Genomic DNA, 16,269 nt, shown 5'->3' on the forward strand with positions numbered 1-16,269 from the left:
AGATAGATAGATAGATAGATAGATAGACAGACAGACAGACAGACAGACAGATAGATAGATAGATAGATAGATAGATAGATAGAACATTAGAACGATCTAACGATATAATGTTACAATGATAAGAGAGTATGTTAGAACATTAGAATGTTAGATAGAATGTTAGAATGATAGATATAAAGTTAGAATGATAAAACAATAGATAGAACACTAGATAGAACAATAGATCGATAGATCGATAGATAGATAGACAGATAGATAGATAGATAGATAGATAGATAGATAGATAGATAGATAGATAGAGATAGAATGATAAACCAACAGACAGACAGACAGACAGACAGACAGATAGATAGAGCAATATAGATAGAATGATAGACCAACACAGACAGACAGATAGATAGATCATCACATAGAACGATAGATAGATCGATAGAGCAATATAGACAGACAGACAGACAGACAGACAGACAGACAGATAGATAGATAGATAGATAGATAGATAGATAGATAGATTGATAGATTGATAGATAATTACATAGAACGATAGATAGATCGAAATAGAACACTAGATAGAACAATAGATCGATAGATAGATAGATAGATAGATAGATATAGATAGAATGATAAACCAACAGACAGACAGACAGACAGACAGATAGATAGATAGATAGATAGATAGATAGATAGATAGATAGATAGACCAACAGACAGACAGACAGACAGACAGACAGATAGATAGATAGATAGATAGATAGATCATTACATAGATAGGTAGAACATTAGAACGATCTAACGATATAATGTTACAATGATAAGAGAGTATGTTAGAACATTAGAATGTTAGAATGATAGATATAAAGTTAGAATGATAGAACAATAGATAGAACACTAGATAGAACATTAGATAGATAGAACGACAGATGGATAGAATGATAGACAGAATGTTACATAGAACACTAGAATGATAGATGGATCTGCCTATCCATCTATCATTCTAACGTTCTATAACATTCTAACAGTAAACAGTATCTAGCAGAGAGAAACAAAGGATCACACTGAGGGACAGAGTTCATGATAGAGTCCATGCGGCTCTTACAGTAATAGGTTAGAGTGCATTTGGTATCTGAGCAGCCAGAGAGACACTCAGTGAGTGTTAAGGGCAGATGTCCTGCAGTGAGAAACATTACGGCTTCCGATCCCTCAATCAAAAGCAGCCACACTGTGTAATCAATATAGAAAGCACTTTACTGAACATGAGCGCACAGAGACCCATCTGGCCTGCGGGAGAAAATACACTCAAACGCATGGGGAAGAATGAGAAAGCATTACCTTTTTGGCTCTTTGGCTTATATTTGGTCCTTTACTAAGCAGCTTTTCAATCAAGTACTCTTGATTCTACAACACAGAGGCAAGAGGGGAAATATATAACATATATCAGTGACAGACCACTGTGAAGCACTGGTTAAAGCATTTGAAGTATGGAGGGAGAGTATATTGCCTTACCTTAGCCTTTTGGAAAAATTTACATTTCAAAAGCTCGGCTGCAGTGGGCCTGTGGAGATGAGAAAGAGCGCTTGATGCTGACATTTTCAGACAGGTCCACATTTCAAGACTCATCAATAGGACTTTTTTGTCCTGGCCAGGCTGGGCCAGTAGTTCAGATTTTTACTTGACCTGGCGACATTTTCACTGTCCACTGTTTCAATTTTGGAACACATATATACACTGAACAAAATTATAAACGCAACACTATTGTTTATACATACACATATATATATACACATACACATATATATATATATAGCCCTACTATCTGTCCAATGTATTGACCAGATGAGACAGCTGATATAGAATGTAAACAGACCAGCAGCAATTTATTGTCTCAAGATCGCATTAGCTCATCTGTATCTATTTGAGCTACTTTGTCTGCGTGGCATTTCTTTTATTGACTGCGATTTATCTTTAGACAGAACAAACGGCACGTAAACGAAGGACAGACGACCTGCTATTCAATAATATACACAATTCAAATCAATTTGTTTGTTTCTAGTATTAAGGCTTTGCTGAAACTTCTGGTCATGCAAGGAAACCATTTTGCAGACTGCACACCATTCAGCATTTTTGGACACAGATTTACTCATTTGTGTGAACAAATAAGGCAGGTTTGGCAATTCAAATTACCTCTTTGCAGGGTCCTTCTGAAGGCACAAGTATATAAGTTTTCTAAAAGATTTCCCATACTTCTTAAGCATCTCTTTGTCCTCAATTCCAGTCTCCAAGGTTGGAGGATCGTTCTGCAGCGTGAGCATTAAAACCTGCAAAACAGCAGGAAGACATCAGATATGAAAATAAATAGACAGAACAATAGAACGAATCAAAGATAGTTACAGTAGATAGAACAATAGAATGAATCAGAGATAGTTACAGTAGATAGAACAATAGAACAACAGAACAAACAGTAGATAAAACGAACGACAGAACATTAGAAGGAACAATAGATACAGAACTACATCATATGGATGGATGGATGGATGGATGGATGGATGATGATGGAACGACGGAATGGTAGATTGGACGGATGGATAAATGGATGGAAGGATGGATGATGATGATGGAACAACGGAATGGTAGATTGGATGGATGGACTGATGGATGGATGGAAAGACAGAATGGTGGATTGGATGGATGGACAGAATGGTAGATTTGATGGCTGGATGGATGGATGGTTGGATGGATGGAATGACAGAATGGAAGATTGGATGGATGGATGATGGTGGAACGACGGAATGGTAGACTGGATGGACTGATGGATGGATGGAAAGAGAATGGTGGATTGGGGATAGATGGATGGACGATGGAACAATGGAACGACAGACTGGATGGATGGATGGAATGACAGAATGGTAGATTTGATTTATTGGATGGATAGATGTATGCATGTATAGAACAACAGAATGATAGAATGGATGGATTTATCTATAATAAATAGACAGAACAATAGAATGTTAAATAGAACATTAGACAGAATACTCAGCAAAACATTTCCTTTTGTATTTTAGGAAAGAAAGCCTGAACAATCAAAATATAAATTATGATCATTTTCATTCTGGATGAACTATGCTTTTAGTTGGTGCCTGCTGAGCCTGGGACGATGGATGCCTCTGTAAAACCACATTAGATACGGTTCAACTGCACAGGCTTTGCTTTCATTTAGTATACATATGTAATATCGGCAGTACAGACAAATAAAATAAATCACCAACACTTGATTTACTTTGTGTAACTGCTATAATTACATGTGCAAAAGAGGTGATGAAAACAGGTACGTTTACACAAACACACAGCATGAATGGTCACATGAACAGACAGTCGTTGCGTTACCTTCATAGGGGGGTAGCGATGATACGGCGCAGAGCCTGTCGCGAGTTCAATGGTAGTGATTCCGAAACTCCAAATGTCAGCTTTGAAGTCGTAACCCCGTACCTGCGGTCACATGACATGCTAGCGGATCATCAGATGATGGGATGACAGACTATGACCCACACCAATCATAAACAGCTGTTTTTTTTTTATAGCAGATATCCAATTATTAAACAATCTCTATGATCTGCACTAAAATAGTTGAATGGTTATTAATCATTCAGAGTATCGAAAAAGCTCTTAGAAACAGTCTAGCTGTGAACACTCTCATGGTGCCAAGATCCATCATATTTACAGTAGAAGACAGATACACATTGGCTCTGTTACAAAACCTACAGTACTGAGTGTCTTTCTTCTTAGGCAGCAACTTTGCTTCAACTGATTCAGTTAGCATATCGCTGATCTAACCGCATGATACTCGAAGCACAAAAAATGAAAAGAACACAAAAATATTGGGTAAAATTTTAATTACACTAACGTTCAAAAGTTTGGGGTCACTATTTATTTTATTTTTTATTTTTTGCAAGAAACTGATATTTTAATTCAGCAAGGATGCATTAAACTGATCAAAAGTGACAGTAAAGACAGTTTTGAACTTTCTATTCATCAAAGAACCCTGAAAATATGAAGCAGCACAATTGTAATAGTTCATAATGATAAGAAATGTTTCTTGAGCAGCAAATCAGCATATTAGAATGATTTCTGAAGGACCATGTGACACTGAAGACTGGAGTTATGATGCTGAAAATTCAGCTTTGATCACAGGAATAAATTACATTTGAAAATATATTAATAATAGAAAGCAGTTATAACAGTTATTACTGTTTTGATTGTATTTTTGATCAAATACATGCAGCCTTGGTGAGCAGAAAAGACTTCTTTTAAAAAATATGTTAAAAAAACAGTAGCGTAGGTTCAACTATTTTGTATTGAAACTTTTCAGTATTGAATAAATAATAATTATAATCAACATTTCTCTCTTTGTCCACCATCTTTGATGGGTTATGACATTGAGTTTGTCAAGAAATGCATTATGGGATTGTCCTGTGTCTTATAACAATACATGTAATGCTGCTTTAGATTTAGGCCAAAATAGGGTATCTTAGTATTTACTAAACTTCTAGAACAGTCTTCATGTTGTTTTTGTTTAGTTAAAGATTTATTTATTGGCGTTTTTGCCTTTCTTGTCATAGGACAGTGTAGATCTGACAGGTAGCGAAAAGTGAGAGGGGGGCGGGGCTGGATCGGGAAAGGTCCTCAAGCCAGGATTCGAACTCGGGACGCCCACAAGGCTATCGGCACCAGCCTTCGTGTTGAGTGTGCATCTATTTTTAATTATTTAAAATGCTTTCTATGTAGACAGCTCACTAGGTTTTTGAAACGGATCCACTTGTGCATGTTTAATGCTGGCCCTCTGAGCAAACTGACCTGCTCCATCACCTCAGGGGCCATCCAGCACGGGGTCCCCACAAATGTTTTCCTCACTTTGTGTCTAGTGACGTCTCCACCGGTGGCCAGAAAAGCACTCACACCGAAATCTATAGAGAATGATTAAAAACCTCATCATACCCTCAAATAACATCTACTGCAAAATCTGCTGACAGTTGGAAAGTAAATGTTTTAACTGAAAAATTTGACATGCATGAAAATGAAAGATAGACATACAGTCTGATAAGTTAGTTGTACTGTCTCATACCTTTATGTCTATAAATCACTGAAAATATTGCTTTCCAAAAAATATGACAATTAGATGTGAACTATGATATTTGATACAGAGCAACCATGTGAACAGACTGTATGTCTACCTTTCACAGCTTTATTTTCATTTGTGTCAAACATCTGCTGTGCTTTCAACAATCAGAAATGTGAACGAATCCTCACAAAATATATCAAGAACATGTTCAAAGTCATTTACAGCCCAAAATCAAATTAAAAAAATAAAATAAAAAAGTATATATATATATAGTCTAAAACTGTCTGTCAAACATTTCAATAGAAAAATCTCTGATTTGAAGTACAATCTGAACAAAGGAGAGCCAAGGTCACTATTGGAAACCCCTGTTATATAAAACCGATCAATATTCTAGATCTAGATCAGCCAGTTTCCCCTCAGGGACGGAAAAAGCCCCATTTCAGGAATTTAACACTTCTCCACACTACGATCAGTGTGTCTCAGGCCTGTTTTTCTACTCTCCTTTATGTGGTTCTAACACACAAATTCATAAAACAAAATTAAACGGAGAACAAAAGTGGGGAATATATTATCTTTTAATAATCAAACCATAATTAACCTCAATGAAAGAAAATTTTAAAAAATGTTTTAAAGTGGCTTTACTGACTGATTAAATCACTGCTAGGTTATTGCTTTTACAGTTAGCATAATTAAAGCTAATTACCAAGGTTTAAAAAGCAATATAATCTCTCTAAAGGCCCATAACTGTTGCTTTTTAAATTGACAACCAATATTAATTAAAGCAGGATTTTTAAAGGATTTTTTTTTAAAGAAAGCTTAATCACCTCATGGCTATAAATAACTTCTTAAGGAGCAACTGAATAAAGAATGCATTGGTCAAAATCAGTTAAGAGCAACAAAGAATTTTTAAATATATTCTGAGTCATAAATATTATACAGGTATATATTTTTTTATGTTTTCCCCTGAGGTTCACTTATAAAGTCCTAATTTAGTTTTTCATGACCATTTTACCTGCTATCGTACTCCTGTAATTAAACAGGCAGGTTTTTTTAGGCAGTTTCTTTAAGACATCTATGTAAATGTTGACTTTGCATGTGAAATAAGATGAAGCACGTATTTGCAAGCCGCGGATTTGTTGTCGAGCCCATCTAGTATTTAACTGCCCAATGGAAAAGTCTGGAGATGTTAAATGCCAAGATGCTGGTGGTTAGCTTACTAAGACAACAAAAAAAGATCAAAACATTTGAGAAAATCTACACATTTCAGCAAAGTCAAAGTCAAGCAAAGCTACAAACCTGCGATCTGCACCGATCCATCTTCTCCCAGTAGAATATTACCAGCCTTCACGTCCCTGAGGTCAAACCGAGACAAAGCACATCCATGTCACGGTTTATTATAATCTTAAACATTAACAATAATGCCAGTGGCTAAAGAATGAATCTACATGTTTATGAATTTTTTAAGACCATTATTACAGCAGTGATGGCCTGGAGGGAAAAGACCTCATTAGTATTTTCCAGCACTTAACATTCAGAGGAGCTTAATTGAATCATATGTTACACTAGTCTCACAAAAACAGACGTTTGATTATCAGCATAAAGTCTGACCCACTTAGCATCTTATTTGGAGCAAGAATTGTAAACTTAAAGGAACAGTTCGCCCAAAAATGAAAATATGCTTGAAATTTACCTCGGGCCATCCAAGATGTAGAGGAGTTTGTTTCTTCATGGGAACAGATTTGGAGAAATGTAGCATTCCATCACTTGCTCACCAATGGATGCTCTGCAGTGAATGGGTGCCGTCAGAATGAGAGTCCAAACAGCTGATAAAAACATCACAATAATCCACAAGTAATCCACACTGCTCCAGTCCAGTGAAAAATTCCATCTCCTGTTGTCTCTCACATCAAAATATTTGTTTAGAACTGTTTTTTTGGCTGTTTTCACTTGTAAACGGTGCATATTTCTCTCCTGATTCAGACAAGATGACTTTTTCACTGGAGAAAGCAATGTTATGAATAGAGGACTCGTATTTTAACTGGAAACAAACGGATAAAAGTTAAGACATCTTAATGATGGATTTATTTATTACAAACTCACAGCTTTTCACTTCACAAGATGCTAACTGATGGACTGGAGTGATGTGGATTGCTTGTGGACTATTGTAGTGTTTTATCAGCTGTTTGGACTCTCATTCTGACGGCACCCATTCACTGCCAGAGGATCTATTGGTGAGCAAGTGATGTAATGCTACATTTCTCCAAATCTGATCTCATGAAGAAACACAAACTCATCTACAGTTTGGATGGCCTGAAGAAGAGTATGTTTTCAGCTAATTTTTATTTTTGGGTGAAATATTCCTTTAAACAAAGACAGTCTGAAAGGCATGCAAAATGACCAGCCACGGTTCATTTTGTCATTGTCATTTTTTCCATACCTGTGAATCTGCCCATTTTTGTGTAGATAATCTAATCCTTCCAGTACTTCCTTCAAAATGGTTGCTATTGTAGATTCATCTAGGACACCGTTTTTATGCTCTCCTTTGCTGAACGTGTGCTTTATGATGTCTAACACTGATCCTGGACGAATAAAACGCTTTGTAATCATACAAAAATTTTCAAATCTACAAAATATATATGCATATAACACATACAGAGGCCAAAAATAGTATTTGGACATATCAACTATATGAATGTCATTGCATTAGATAAATAGATATAACATCAAATCAAGTCACATTTATTTTAAAGCACACTTTTCAGGCAAAACATTTTATAAATAAGCTTATTTTAAATGATGAAACATCACATATAGTGTTGAAAATGAACATGTCCATAGTTCACTGAAAAGATTTTTCTCACCTCCACTCAGGAGCTTCATGACCAGCCAAAGTTCATCTTTCACAACAAATGAAGTATAGTAGGTGACCACGTTGGGATGGTTACACTGGCTCATGGCTTGAATCTCTTTCTGTGGAGACAGATGGAGGTGTCTAGCTTTATAATGCATGTCTTTAATAATGTCCATGTGCTTTATAATGCATGCACATCAAAGTAATTGCAATGGCAGAAACAGAGAAGCTCTTGAACCGATTTATAATAGACAGTATTCACTAATAGAATGAATCTCGCAAAGTCTGTTAAGAACAAGGCCAGGCCATATTTCACACCAAAATCAAAAGAAAGGAGGAAGAAATTTAAGCCCATGTTTATGACTATTATTTTTATTTTTGATAAAACATGTAAATAACATTTACACACATTTTTTCATTACCATATTGGAAAAAAACTCTATTCTTTAAAATTGCATATTATTTAATTTTTTTAAGTATTTATACATGAAGGTAAAAATTACTGTATGACCTTTAATTAATGCAAATTTTAAAAAAAATTGAATGTAATAAAAGTATTAAAAAGTTTGATTGATTTACATGAATCAGTTCAACCATGGACTGGAATCACTGTCCATTTCAATTATTTGATTCAATTTGATTCAACAATTCATTTGAGTCATCATTCAGAAATTAATCTTTCTGTGTAAATGATTTAAATGTTTTAGCAAAAATAAGCATGTACATTTTCTGTTATGTCCCTACATATTTCGTTATATTGGTGTAATTACATGAAAATGATTAGTAAAAAAACATCTAATTTTTAGTATAATTTTAAACTTACATTAAACATTTTGAATCTTTGGTTGAAATGACAGTTCCTTTGATTGAAAAGAAAAAGGAGCAAGCGTAATTGTTATAAATATGATAATATACAGACATTTTTATACTATTATAAGGAATACTAATAAGGAAACTTCATTTGTGAACACAACAGACAAATTCTTATCCTTGAAATCTGCAGTGGCAATCAATGCTTCAATACTGATGCTGTTTTTCAATTTATTTCAATGCAGAACTCATGCATGAATGTGCAAGAAAAACCTGTTTAGCTTGTGCATGTAAGCATGCATACAACTGATAAAAGTAATTTCACATATTCCAATAATATAAGGCATTAACAAAAGGACCACAGGATGCAGACCTGAAGTAAATTGAAAAAGTGCATTGCATATGTGCTGTCTGGATTCAGCATAAATTTACACAAACCATATTTCTGTGTCAGCCAATTTGAGAGTAAATCGGAGAGATGTTTATAGCAGAATCCCATCTCCGGGAATAAACTTGTTTTCGTGACAGAAAAGTCATTAATCAAACCATCAGTTTCCAATCTCACTGCACCAATTAGTATAATTTTAAACTTACATTAAACATTTTTAATCTTTGGTTGAAATGACAGTTCCTTTGATTGAAAAGAAAAAGGAGCAAGCGTAATTGTTATAAATATGATAATATACAGACATTTTTATACTTATTAAGGAATACTTATAAGGAAACTTCATTTGTGAACACAACAGACAAATTCTTATCCTTGAAATCTGCAGTGGCAATCAATGCTTCAATACTGATGCTGTTTTTCAATTTATTTCAATGCAGAACTCATGCATGAATGTGCAAGAAAAACCTGTTTAGCTTGTGCATGTAAGCATGCATACAACTGATAAAAGTAATTTCACATATTCCAATAATATAAGGCATTAACAAAAGGACCACAGGATGCAGACCTGAAGTAAATTGAAAAAGTGCATTGCATATGTGCTGTCTGGATTCAGCATAAATTTACACAAACCATATTTCTGTGTCAGCCAATTTGAGAGTAAATCGGAGAGATGTTTATAGCAGAATCCCATCTCCGGGAATAAACTTGTTTTCGTGACAGAAAAGTCATTAATCAAACCATCAGTTTCCAATCTCACTGCACCAAAACAAAGATCAATGGAAAACAACCCAGTCATGAGTGTCGGAGTGAGAGGCCTGCTGTCTGTGTCTGTGTGTGTGTGTGTGTGTGTGTGTGTGTGCAAATGATTACAGTAGGGAAAGCGCACTCTATGAGAGAAGCATGAAGTATGTGTGTCTCTGACATTTTTGAAAAACTAGGGCAGTCAAAACTGAAAATGTTGGCTAATGATTAATTACTACACAGATAATTGTGATTAACGATTTATTGACTTACACATGCACATTAAGAAGTCATTTATTCATTCAAAATCATTAAATGTGAAGTGTTTGTTGAAGAAATTAATTTTCTCTGTGAGAAAATGATTTTTAGTGCAAATTAAAGAAAACTTTTTAAGACTTAACTTTTTAAGATTAAACAATATGATATGCTTCAATAGAAGCATTAAGTCAGGATGAATTTCAAATTGATTGTTTAAATAATTTAAAAAATATTTATTAATTTATTTCTAATATAAAACTTTGCAGAGAGTTTAGAGGCAATTGTCCAATCCCACAAAGCATTGAGAATGACATAAGAGAATCAACCAATTTTTACATTTGTATACAATACATTCAAGTTTGGGGTTGTTAAGGTTTTTATTTATTTAATTTTTTTAATGTTTTTGAAAGAATATGTTTTGTTTTTGTTCACCAAGGCTGCATTTATTTGATCAAAAATACAGTAAAAAGAGTAATATTGTGAAATATTATTACAATTCAAAAAAGCTGTTTTCTATTTGAATATATTTTAAAATGTAATTTATTTCTGTGATGCAAAGTTGAATTTTCAGCATCATTACTCCAGTCTTCAGTGTCACATGATCCTTCAGAAATCATTCTAATATGATGATTTGCTGCTCAAGAAACATTTATTATGATTATCAATGTTGAAAGCAGTTGCGTTGCTTAACTTTTTGTTGGAAACCATGATTTTTTTTTTTTCAGGATTCTTTGATGAATAGAAACTTCAAAAAACAATTTATCTAAAAATAGATATAATTTGTAACATTTTAAATGTCTTTAAGGTTACTTTTAATTTAACACATCTTTGCAAAAAAAAAAAACACTAATTTCTTAAAAAATAAAACTTACTCTAAACTTTTAGAGACATTTAGCTTTACATCACACGCTCACCAATGAAGAAAGTAATATTATGGAGAGAGGAGATTCGTTTCTTAAAAACATGAAGTTTTTCAATTCACATGACATTAACTGATGGACTGATGTGGATGACTTGTGGATTATTGTGATGTTTTTATCAGCTGTTTGGACTCTCATTCTGACGGCACCCATTCACTGCAGAGCATCCATTGGTGAGCAAGTGATGCAATGCTGCATTTCTCCAAATCTGTTCCCATGAAGAAACAAACTCATCTACATCTTGTATGGCCTGGGTTCATGTTTAATTTTTGGGTGAACTACTACTTTAAGATTATTGTTAAATGCCTATGATGAAAACGAATGGGGAAAAATGGAACCAAAAGATGTTTGTCCAATGTCTGCCCAGCCCAGTCAGGCTGCTCAAAAAAGCAAATTGCAATTTCCCTGTAACTAATTGCATTTCCATGTAATGTGTGCATGTTTACATGCATATGCATGTGTATGGCAGAATCTGCATGAGTACAAAGCTGTTTTTATGTTGTTCCTCACCAACAGCTCATCCATGCTGGTCTGGCATTTCTCCAGGTTGATTCTCTTGATGGCCACACGCTCCTGTCGAGGGCTACAAAGCGCTGCTTGGACGACTGCTGTGGCTCCGCTACCTACAAAACACAGTGTACACGTCTCTAATGAACAAAGCGCACGGTGTGTCAAAGACATTATTCTAAATGAAAGGCAGACAGTAAACATGCCCTCTGGAATATAAAAGCTTGTGCACAGCAGGTGCAGCTGATCATATGATGTGCTTATAGGATTGATAACAGACGTGTGTGACGCTGTGATAAGTAGCTTTACTGTAAGAGAGACAAATTGCATGCAAGTTGTTATTTCTAAATCAATGTATCTAAATCAATTACAATTTAAATTCAAATGTAAATTTTTATTTTCAATTATTAGCATGATGTAAATATTATTTACACAATGTTGTGTGTTGGGTGTGTTAATATACAGTATATATATATATATATATATATATATGTGTGTGTGTGTGAGTGTGTGTGCGTGTGTGTGTGTGAGTGAGTGAGTGAGTGAGTGAGTGAGTGAGTGAGTGAGTGAACGAAAGAGACAAAAGCAAAGCCAGAAATGTTAATAAAATAATACATTACATTACATAATGCAAATATATAATATAGTATTTTATGATATATTATACGGTAATTATATATACTACCATTTAAAAATGTGTGGTCAATAAGATTTTAAATTACTTTTTTTTTTTTTTGAACAATGTGTTTATTTGATCAAAAATAGAGTAAAAACATTAATATTGTGAAATATTAAAACAACTGTTTTCTATTTGAATACATTTAAAAATTTAATTTATTCCAGTGATGCAAATCTGAATTGCAGTCTTCAGTGTAACACGATCCTTTAAAAAACATATTAATATGCCAATTTATATACTAATTATTATTGATTATGGATATTATCTGATGAATAACAGAAGTGGTTATTTCGCCTATTCAGTTGCAAAAATCTGCTGACAGCCTTGGGCATAAAATCTGTTTTTTTTTTTTAAGCGAGTAAATATTATGCAAAAAAAACCTAAACGGGATTAAATAAAATTTAAATTCATCAATTTGTGTGCATTTTATTTGCAATCATTAGATTCTATTTAATCCAGCTGCAAGGAAAAGTATTTGAACCCTTGGATTTACCATGTAAATTTGATCTGATCCTCAATCAACTCATCAGGAATAGACAAACACAGTCTGCTTAAGCAAATACCAATACAAACTACTTCATTTCTTTACAAACACACTGCGTGAGTGGAATGAGTATGTGAACCCAATTGGCCTTTCTTTGGCAGCATTAACCCAGAGCGGAGCATGCATATAGGAGAAATAGGCAGCCGCCAAGAATGACAGCACAGTCAGGCCAGCAAAAAAGGAGAGAGATTTAATTTTTATTTTATTTTATTTTATTGGACATTCATTTGGAATTACTGCACTCATAAGAACACGTTATCACCCCATTATTCTAATTCTAATTTAACTCCCACGCCGCCACCACTCCACTTTGAGAGCGGCATCTCTACACGCTCTTCAATATTCTACATGCAAAACACACCGATGTACATCCAAAAATGTCATCAAAATGAATAAATCTATCAGGAGATGAATACAAAACACTTTTGCTGCTGGTGATGACTAAAGAGTGTTAAAGCTCGACACACGCTTCTGAAAAGTACGCTTATGATGTGTACAAGTGTGTGTGTCTGAGAGAAAGCGAGGGAGACACTGGCGGAGGGTGAACCAACTCCAGAGTAAGTAAAAGTAGTCTATTGTAATCTATTTAATACGCACATCATGAAGCCATCTTTTTAGGCAAGTAGCCTACCAGATATGGGTGTCATGTCATAAAATATTTTTTTATATGACTAAATTTGTATTTAACGGGAGCTCAATTAAATAAAACATTCTAAGTTACAAATTATAACGCTTTCATTTTCAAACTGTGAAAAATTTATACTGTAGCTACACAGAAAGCGAGCAAAGAACATATACTTGATCAGAGAACATTATCACTGACTACACTGTGAAAGGAATCTCTTACATCGTACGTACATCTGCACTTTGTTGTTTATGATAAGAGAGAATTCGCGACGAGATGAGAGATTGCAGAATTTCAGACACTCGCACTCGCACTCAACAAAACTCTGGTTGGTCACTGCATTCATAAAATCAACAGAATCGTGTGTGATCGATTAGAATGCGAAACGCTGTAAAAATGCATTAAAATAAATATGATGCAACATGAGCATATCTAAATTTAATGCTGCAATCAACACTTTTCATTTCATTTTCACTTTATTCGTGTCACCCGTAATAGTTTAATTAGTACAGGGGCACTTTTGTCCAGTTTGGTGACATTTTTGCTCCCAATATTTCCGAACCGTGGCCAGGGGAAGACCAAGCCTATGGGAGGAGAAGTCATGTGACTCAGCTTATTGCATGAATAATATTTATATCTGCCATATATTAATATTTATAACCAATATGAATAGCTGTGCATGCACAAGCGACGGGTATACTTCAGCTGTACGAGCACCTCTTGCACCACTTTCCGTGTGTCTCTCATTGAAAATTAACTAACCTGTGCTTTCCGTGTCCTGAACAGCCTTTATGTTGAGCTGCCCACCGCATATTCACCCGGATCTTCCGATGGCCTGTACATATACTTATTAAATAATAGCCTATAATACCGAATTTGCAGCAGTAGTTGTGTGCATTTTTTTTTTTACATCATGAAATGCTCATGTATGCTTTTATTTTAGTGCAATTGTATCAATAAACAAAATCTCTTGTGCATCTTAAAGATCATGTTTAATTTGTGACACTGAAGTGGGGGCGGCACGACGGTGTTTCGCCTAGAGCAGCTGTTGAGCTTGTGCCGGCCCTGCATTAACCTCTTCTAAACAAAACGGTTTCAGTTCTGCAATATTTAAAGGTTATCTATCTCTCTAGGTCATGCTAAAGCATCACAGTCGGGTTGAGGTCAGGACACTTCTGGGTCACTCAAAGTGGTGTATGACAGACAGATGGACTTCAGTCTCCTGCTAAATGGCCTGAATCTTATAAACTTGGGAGTAAATTTTCCAGTAAGCTGTCCATTCGACCTTTTGCACATTTTTGACATGCAGCAATGCTTTTTTGGGACAGCAGTGGCTTCCTCTTTGCAGGACACCCACAGCGCTGAACTTTCTCCATTCATAGACAGTTTGTTTTACTGTGTGTTGATGAACATGCAGAGATGATTTCGTAACCCTTTTTCAGTTTGCAAGTAGACTTGTGCCGGTATTCGGTAATGCGATATATTGAACTTATGATTCAATTTGTACTGTGAAATAAGCATTGTAGGCATTAAATATTAATTTGGTTATACCTAAATTCCACTTAAATTTGATCATTAGACATGTGATTGTGTCTGAAACGAGTTTCCTTAGGAGGTAGTAGTATCTTCATACAAAACCACTGTCTGTCATTGACTGAACTGAGAAGTGAGGCAAAATGAAACTCCATGGGTTCACATACTTTTTCTTGTAACTGTAGGCCTATTGCAGCATTATGTTTATCGGCCAGTAGCTACCATTCTCTCTAAATATTGAAAAAGTCACATTTGTTGACCACAAATCATATTATATTATATAATAATAAATTATAATTATATAATTATGTAGTTCTAATATATTAAACATTTATTTAATTTTTTAATTAAATAATAATTTTTATTAAATAATTTAATTATATAATTATAGTTATACTGTATATTAATAAAATGTATAATACTTCATTATATAATATGATCCATTTATATACAGTACAATACCATTCAAAAGTTTGTGGTTGTTTTTTTTTTTTACAGAAATCTTTTGTAATATTATGAATGTATTAAGTGTCGCTTTTGATCTATTTAATGCATTTTAGATTAATAAAAGATTAAATTAAAAAAAAAGACTTACTGATCCTAAACTTTTGAACTGTAGCATGCATATAGGTAATTATACATTAAGTAATCATGCTCATATTTTTTCATGCTTATAATGTAATACTGACAACAATTAATCTATCTATTCAAATGCATTTGAAAAGGAGGTGTGCAATTTTTACTAAGCCTGTTTGAAAATATTACACATTTTCTAGACATTTAATTCATAAAACATAATGCACTAATAGCCAATTGCTGAGATATGACATTCATATCACATTTGTGACTATAAACACACACGCACAAACACAAACGCAGTGCTGCTATTCACACCGTAAGAGTGTGTGACACTCTGCCAACTGCGGCTGACAGATAAGGAGGGGGTCCTGACCATGCGCCGCACCGATTAGCAGAAGAAGTGCACAGAAACTATAGAGAAGCTCTCCGGTAATGCTAGCTCTTATCTGAGCTGATAGCATACTGCTTTAACAGGCATCTCAACTAGAGCCCGACCGATATATCGTTTTGCCGATATTATCGGCCGATATGAGCCTGAATATGCCGCCGATATGAAAATTTTTTTACAGAACATATAACGCAGATAAAATGCTTGAAATTGTGTAATTACTTAGTTTGTCCAGCAGAGCGCGCTCTATTGTTTGCTACTGGCGACCTGGATGAAACGCTTTAAAGCTTAAGTCTATGGAAAACCATTGAAACTTTGAACGGCCATATCTCC

General features: G+C 34.6%; 1 protein-coding gene across 2 annotated transcripts in view; it reads right to left on the bottom strand.

Moving 5' to 3' along the window:
* Positions 1–16,269, bottom strand: part of LOC107707604 (STE20/SPS1-related proline-alanine-rich protein kinase-like) — a 77,356-nt gene that overhangs the window by 58,447 nt on the left and 2,640 nt on the right. For both annotated transcript variants that reach the window (XM_016511682.1, XM_016511681.1), the window contains exons 2-10: positions 11,592–11,704; positions 7,975–8,083; positions 7,551–7,692; positions 6,410–6,465; positions 4,849–4,958; positions 3,382–3,483; positions 2,182–2,315; positions 1,504–1,552; positions 1,330–1,395 (exon numbers count right to left, since the gene is read on the bottom strand). In XM_016511682.1, coding sequence (XP_016367168.1) covers positions 1,330–1,395; positions 1,504–1,552; positions 2,182–2,315; positions 3,382–3,483; positions 4,849–4,958; positions 6,410–6,465; positions 7,551–7,692; positions 7,975–8,083; positions 11,592–11,704 — 881 coding nt within the window. The remainder of the gene's footprint in view (positions 1–1,329; positions 1,396–1,503; positions 1,553–2,181; positions 2,316–3,381; positions 3,484–4,848; positions 4,959–6,409; positions 6,466–7,550; positions 7,693–7,974; positions 8,084–11,591; positions 11,705–16,269) is intronic.

This window comes from Sinocyclocheilus rhinocerous, unplaced genomic scaffold, assembly GCF_001515625.1.
Source record: "Sinocyclocheilus rhinocerous isolate Xijiao unplaced genomic scaffold, SAMN03320098_v1.1 scaffold2400, whole genome shotgun sequence".
Lineage (NCBI taxonomy): Eukaryota > Metazoa > Chordata > Actinopteri > Cypriniformes > Cyprinidae > Sinocyclocheilus > Sinocyclocheilus rhinocerous.